Consider the following 7,752-nt stretch of genomic DNA (forward strand, 5'->3'; position numbering starts at 1 on the left):
GGATTAAGTTCGAGTTAATAGCCCAAATAGTCTATAGTGTATGAATAAGGTTGGATGCCTTATTCTGGAAAAACACTATGGATGTGGTCTGCTAAGTAGTTAGTACAAACGATGTAATCCTGAATCGTTCATGTAGAGACATGGGAGTGGGGGCATCCTATGTAAATGGTTTGCATAAGACTGGAACCACGAAATAGTCACTTTTAGTTATAACGCCGTAAACAATATAAACTGACTATTTCAATTATGATGACCTAGGTAACTTGATCTTAATCCTAAGCTAACTATGAACTTCTGTTCATTCAGTAGTATCCTTAGATCTGCATAGGTGAGGGCAGCTCATTATCGTTGGCCTAATAAGCCTCCCATTTCAGGGATAAGACCGAGTGGATAGCTAGGGACATAGGGTGTAAGACAAAATTCACTCCTACCCACTTCTGGGATAATAGATAGGTTGTTCCCTTAAGGACTGAATCCATGTTTCAAACAAGGGGCCCCACCTTCTCATTGGCCCGAGAAGGATTCAAGTTTATAGGTTGGACCTTAAACTAATTGTTCAATAGTGGATCAGTGGGTCTTAAGGAGCAAGATGTAATCTCTGGGGTAAAACGGTATTTTGACCCAGCCAAGATTACGAACAACCTGTGAAGGATCGACTGACTCATCATGGTTATATTAGGTGGATAGAAATATATCTATAGTGAGGAGAGTGCAACTATGAGTCCTTAGTGGAATGACTCATTAGTTAACGAATGTTGATTAAGCTTGGTCTAAAAGAGTTTAACCAGTTAATCTCGAATCATTGGAGCCCATGACCTATAGGTCCATTAGGTTCCCCTACTAGCTCATATGGATTCAACTAAGAACAATATGTTGGAATAAGTAGAAGTTGAGAACTTCAAAGATAAGTTCATCGTTTACCTTTTTCACTCTTCGTTTAGGTCTTTCGTTTAGAAGTTGCATGTTAATTTCTAAATCGTTTTAGATGCATATAGAATAGAATATGATCCTTTCTTCCGCTGCTACATGCCATCTCTGTTGTTATTTTCCATCATATGGTATCGGAGCATGCTTAGTTTTACTCATATGCATATGGTGGGTTCTTACAATTTATATGATAAATTGCTATGGTTGAACTAAAATGGATTAGTTTTGGATTTGGCTCAAAATTAAGTTGTTAATTTGCATTAATTATTGTAATTAGTCCTGTTGGTGGCTTAATTTAATGTTTGCAAAGAGTTTGTAATTTGTTGGAGTCATTAAAGTTGAATTTAGGTTGTAATTGCTTCATTCGGCAAGAAGAAGTGTTGTTTCGAAGCTCAGACCCGAAAAGAAGTTGATTTAGGCCTATCGTTCACCCTCTCAACGATCGCGTATGGTACATGCATTGCTTGTGCCAATGAACGTCGCTCTTACCAACTAAACGATCGCGTATGGTACGCATATCGTTTGCATAAGATTTGATCGTTTACTCGCTAAGCGATAGCGTAAGATACGCGTATTGCTAGCGCTTAAACGATCATTTACCAGCTAGGCGATCGCGTAAGGTACACGTAACGCTAGTGCTTAAACGATCGTTTACATGCTAAGCGATCGCGTATGGTACGCGTATCACTGACACCTTTAAACGATTGTTTACCTCATAAATGATTGCTCATCCGCTCGACGATCACGTAAGGTACGCGTAACACTAGCGCTTAAACGATCGTTTACATGCTAAGCGATTGCGTATGGTACGCATATCGTTGGCACCTATAAGCGATCACTTACCTTTGTAAACGATCGCTCACCTAAAACCCTATCATTCACCCGCTCGACAATCGCATATGGTATGCGGTCGCTTATGCCCGTGATACCATCTTCCTGCTCAACGATCGTGTAAAGAATATAAAGCGGTTATTGTACTCTATCAAATTATTATTGTAATAATCTAGTTTTAACTTAATATAGAGAGCCAAAATCAATCCATTTTAGGGTGTTTTAATTAATCTTGCATGTGATGTATGATTTAATTATTACTAAAATTGTATGTGCATATTGTATGACATATAGTTTTAAAATCCCACCATAGGTCAACATGTTCATGCATGTTAAGATATTAATATGGAAATTAATTAATATGATTAATAAATTGTTAAAATTTAAATTAATATGATTAATTTAAAGATTAATTGAATTAATTTTATTAAATATGATTTAACAAAATTAATCAATTATTGATTATTTAAAAGTTAAATAAATCAAAAATACCATATTAATTGTTGAATTCCTAGATAAATATTATAGGTTTATCTAAGATTATAAGTGTTATAAAATAAATTAGATTTTAAAATCTATAATAAAGATAACATGCATGCTCACTTAGGTTAATACCATATCTTCCAAAATTAGATTTAGGTCAATATCTTGTAAAACTAGGTTACAACAGGCACACCTGATTCGATCTTGTAAAAAAGTCAAATAAGATGACTAAGGAGTGGAGGTTTTTAAGTTGACGGTTTACGGAACACCTCCTACCTGGAGATCGTAATCAGTTCTTGAGCCTAGTTAACCTAATTTTAGGAGCATGCGTGAAAGATGTAAGGTAATAAAATTGGTTTATCACCTAGACATCGTAGGTTAAATCTAGTATAAATGTTATGCTTGGATGTTTTACCTAGATTTAGGATTTGTTTAAGTTAGCCTAAATAAAATCCTGAATTTACCCAAAAATCTTTTTAGAACACTTTGGTTGGAGAAAAGTATCGTACCTTTAGCTCTAGCGTCCCAAAGAGTTCACACCGTGGGGTTCATGCATGGCTTCGGGCCGTGCACAGGAGCAGACTCCCTTCGGAGAGTGTTTGCATCACTAGAAGAAATATGACCTTTAATGTCAGTTGGAAAAAATGGATACGAATGTTTAATGTCGGTTTTTAAAATGCGGATCTTTAATGTCGGTTTTAAACCGACATCAAAGATGATGGTACAATGTCGGTTATAAACCGACATTAAAGGTACCTTTCTTTAAAAACCGACATTAAACATCTATTATTGATTATTGTTATAAATAGAAAAAAGTTGGGTCAAAATTTTCAATTTCACGCCTAGGGCTCAAGTTCACATACGACGCCTCTACCATCTCAGCCTCTCGTCTCGGCCTTTCATCTCACACTGTCGTCGGCTTCAATCATCTCCCCTTCTCAATCTCCGACCCTCTTTCCTTCTCAATCTTTAGTCATCTCTCCTTCTCAATCTCCGGTCGTCTCTCATTCTCAAAAGTCTCTCAATGTACAATCGTCTTCTCTCGTCTCAAAAGTCTCTAACCGTCGCTCGGGAGACAATGTCCAGTGAATACGCCATGCGTTTTCCCTTTGTTGGGAGTGCAATGCTTTTATCTCTTTTCTTGCTTTTCAAGTTTCTATCGAAGGACTTGCTTAATGCAGTCTTGACATGCTACTGGGATCCTTGCTCTTTCGTATGTATTCAAATGTGTTTGCTCATAAGCATTTTTCCTTATTGCTGACATAATTAAGTGTGTTGCTCTGAATTCAATTTTATTAATGATTATCCTCATTCTATTCTATCTAGAGCGACTCTGTTGCCTGCTATTAAGCAATATCTGCCAGACCATTGGAATGAAGACGCTATTGTGTGGCGTTTTCCATATTTTCGGGGTATGTGATTTTGCTTTTGCCTGATGTAGTTTCATGAATTATTAGCTTATGGAATTTTTTTCTATTTGTTTTCATCTTTTAGTTTTAGGGTTTCAGTTATAATCCGATTTGCAAACCTGTGGTTTGCCTTATCAGAGAACAATGTTTGCTTATTTTCAGCACCGTAATGTTCCCTTTCCTTTTCTTAGAGGTTTCTTTTCCCACATGTTTTCAGATTCGATCCGACTCCGATCTCTGCATTCAAACATGTTTTCTCTTCTTCCACTTTGTACTTTTTTTAATTGTCTAGAATATTTCGAAGGACTCTCTGTTTAGACATAGCATCGATCTACATCAAATGTTTATTAATTTATGGTTTGTTTGACTCTATCTAATAAGATTGTTCAAACATCTTGATTGAGACTTTTCAGAGACCTGTGTGGTTTCTTATTTTGAAAATTGAAAATTTCAACACTTTTTTTTTTGAACATTATGAGAAGCAGCTTCTTGTTTGGTTGATGTATCTTGTCATAACTTGTTTGTGATTCAATCAAGAGGAAAAGAAGGTTTGTATAATTTCATCTTTTGAAATTTGTTGCCTTTAATATGCAATGGATGGGAAAATGGAAGAGATGATTTTTATGCAGAAGATCAGGAAACTTATGCCACTGTGCTAGATAAACTACTGGCATGGGAAAAGAAGTTATATGATGAAGTGAAGGTACATTCAAGTGTTATACGATGAAAAAATTACTTGATCTCAATTTCACTTGCCTTCTTACTATTTTGTCAACAATTATGCAAAATGAGATTTGGACATAAATTTCTTCTATTAAAACAAATGTTATTGCTTCTGGGAAAAATGCTATAAATTTCTTCTATTCGCTGGGTGTAGGATTTGATTTTATAGATCCAGCAAGGATGAACCAAAATAAGATGGGATAGGCCTCCATCTTAGATTATGAAAATTTACAATGGTCGTGGCCTCTGGCATTTTCACTTTCATTTTTTCTTATTTCTAGAACTTTAGAATCTAAACTTTATATAGTTTTCTTACTATGGCCGACCTTGTTGCAAAATTATTAGTTTAGAAAAATTATTATCCAGATCTAATACTCTTTTACCATAGGAATTAGAATTAGCATGAGTTCTCTATAGTTAGGAGAGTTAATCGGAACTTCTCCCATTATTTCTGTCCAGTGTCCACCATCCTAACTGACACATAAATCTTTTTTCTTTGAATGTAGTTTACATGCTTTAGGAGTAGGAAGCACATGCGGCAGAGGTAATACCACAATCTTGGATTCCTTGTTCTCGTTTTCCTTGCCCTCAATGAGTAGTTAGTGATCCCCATTAATTATTCTATAACTTACTTTCTCATAACTTCTCTCAGTTTGAGCACACGTTTTTAGCAGCTCTGTTTTATTATATTGCACCTTGGTATTTCTTTTCAAGATTGTGAGCTCAAGGGCACTTTTGGGGACTTCAAGGGCACGAGCATTAGGAGGAGCCTGGTGTATGGCTCACTCCAAAGTTTCCTTTTGGGGATGTTATCTACAAAGGCTTTTCATATCTTTTAGGGGTATTTCTTTTTTTGTGTGTGCCCTCTCTTTTGTACTATGTCTAGTTTCTATATTTCTATCAAGAGAGGAAAAACGAAATCATCATGTTGGAACCCACTACTTTCCTTCAAAGAGAAATTTTCCTGATTTCATTGGCTAATCTAGCACAGCCAATGAAATCAGACAACTTTTACTCTTTGAAGGAAGGTTGTTGCCAAAGTGTATAAATTTTTCCTTTGAAAGATGGCTCGAACTAGGTATGATTGATTTATGATTGATTCAAGCCAACTTGTGTAGCTTCTTTTAAGTTCCTCTGGCAGTGAAGTTGGTGCTTCTACTTCCCTCTCTTTGTTGGGTTAAATATAATATTCCGATGTAAAGAATTATCATACTTTCATGCATCAAAGGAAAGTAAGACTTCAATAGTTTGGTTAGTGTGAAGTGAGGGATAAAAACAACTGATATGATGTATTTCTTCTTAATGTAGGATGTTTTGAACTTTTGTTAGAAGGTGGCATCTGCTTGATATAGAATCATGGGTGGCAGTGAGATGAATAAATCCGCAAAGGAAGAATCCAAAACAGCACCTGCCACTACGCAGGTCTGCTTGTTTTTCTTTTTGAGACAGACGACTTGCTCTGTTATGGGCTGTCAGTTGCTTTTCGCTAATATATTTTGTTACTTTTTGTATCTATATTTTGTGGAATTCTGTCTGCTTCATTGGCATTTCCACTAGTTGTAATTATTTCTGATAAGAATCTTGAAAATACATTAAATTATGGCCTTGAACGAGTTTGGGCAATTGGATACATGAAGAGCTCACGCCGGTAAGTTGATCAATTTTCGACTTCCTTGCTTACGTTAAAATCTCTGTTACATTTCTTTCATGTCTTGGTGTAGGATTTTTTTAATACTATACCTTTATTTCTATTTTTTTTAAAACATTAACTTGAGATCCCTACCCATACCCATCCTCCTATGGTATTGGTTAAATTAGCATGATGTTATGATGAAGAAGAATTCCAGTGGGGTTTCAACTAAAAATTTATATAATTCTTAAAATTTACAATGACCTGAACCTGCCTGAAATTCTACTACTCCCTACAGGGTTGTGATTGGTTATGATGAAGGAACTATTATGGTAAAACTTGGCCGGAAAGTACCTATTGCAAGTATGGACAATGGTGGAAAGATAATATGGGCTAAGCATAATGAAATTCAAACAGTAAACATCAAAAGTGTGGGAGCAGACTTTGAGGTCTGGAATGGTTTTATTTGTAACCTTTTATTGATCATTAAATTGTTTCTGGTGTGGCCTTAGTTGTGTGCTTTTTTTGCTTCATAGGTTACTGATGGAGAGAGATTGCCTTTAGCTGTTAAAGAGATGGGAACTTGTGATCTTTATCCTCAAGTAAGTTATTTTACATCTGCGTTTGAATTCTCTGTATATTATTTCAGAACCTCTCAAGAACTTTTCTTAGGTTCTTGGCCCCATTTTTCTGCTACTGTTATGTTTTATTCTAAGTCAATGAAGTTGTTGAGTCTGAGTTCAATTCCCAATTATAGTTTCTTGTAGAGTTGTAGTTACTTGATAGTTACATTAATTCATATACCACGGGTAGAATATGTTTGGCTACCAATTCAAGTTACATATCAAAGAAGGGGCAAAAAGGTCAATGGAGGTGAAACCGGTGCTGCTGGGGAGGGAAGTGTTGAGTGAGATGAGAGAGTATTTGTGGGGACCATTTGGGAGAGGGAGTTGGGGGCTGTTTTCCAGTTAGTGTGTACATAAATAATTGTTTGTTAGAGTGAGAGGCTAACTTGTTTTTGAAGTAAATTCTCCGTGGAGGAGAGGATTGTGTATTTTCCTTTGGGCACTTTTGGTTATCTAAGTATCAATATCATCGAGAGGAGACATCTTAGAGAATATTTATTTTAAGTTTGCATGGTCGTGGTGGGACCTTTTGATTGCAGTCTTTGCAGAAATTTATAAATTATAACTATTGTTGCACCTTGCATGGCTGACCAACCTTTTTCATTTAAATAGTATAGCTAGAGTCTCATTTCTTTTGTTTGGCAATGAAAAGACTATTATGGTGGTGACTATTTCTCAAAATTTGACTTGGTTTTTCAAAAACATGAATAGAAACTTGATAACAATTTGTTCATGGGAAGTTAACAAAATCTTGCCTTTGTTTGGAACTATCATATCATCCTCATTTTGATATTTCTACTAACAACTAGGTCTTAACATTGTTAGTTATCAATTCAACCATCTTGATGTCTTTTACAGGGAGTTATCACTAAACAAATGACTGCAATAGAAGAAATGGTTGCAAGTGAGTACAATTAGCCAGACCCTCATCTTTGTGACAAGATCTTGAAGTTAGTCATTTGTGAAGCGTTCTAGTTTGCTATTAGTTGCAGTTTTAGTTATTACTCTCTCAATATATTCTTTTTCTTTCTTTTTCTTTTTCAAAGGATGATCAGTGTAATAATTAAGCTTCATAATTTCTGTGTTTGGATCCAAGTTGTATATAAATGTACACATTATTAAG

At 35.5% G+C, this 7,752-nt stretch overlaps 1 protein-coding gene across 1 annotated transcript; it reads left to right on the forward strand.

Annotated features, from left to right (window-relative positions):
- Positions 1-5,905: 5,905 nt before the first annotated feature.
- LOC103495955 (coatomer subunit beta'-2-like) lies at positions 5,906-6,770 on the forward strand. The gene is made up of 3 exons (XM_051079207.1): positions 5,906-6,021; positions 6,302-6,452; positions 6,540-6,770. Exons 1-3 carry the CDS (start codon positions 6,005-6,007, stop codon positions 6,768-6,770), a joined length of 399 nt encoding a protein of 132 aa, XP_050935164.1. The 5' UTR covers positions 5,906-6,004.
- The last annotated feature ends 982 nt before the right edge of the window (positions 6,771-7,752 follow it).

The sequence above is a fragment of the Cucumis melo genome, chromosome 11 (genome assembly GCF_025177605.1).
Source record: "Cucumis melo cultivar AY chromosome 11, USDA_Cmelo_AY_1.0, whole genome shotgun sequence".
In the NCBI taxonomy this organism is placed as follows: Eukaryota; Viridiplantae; Streptophyta; class Magnoliopsida; order Cucurbitales; family Cucurbitaceae; genus Cucumis; species Cucumis melo.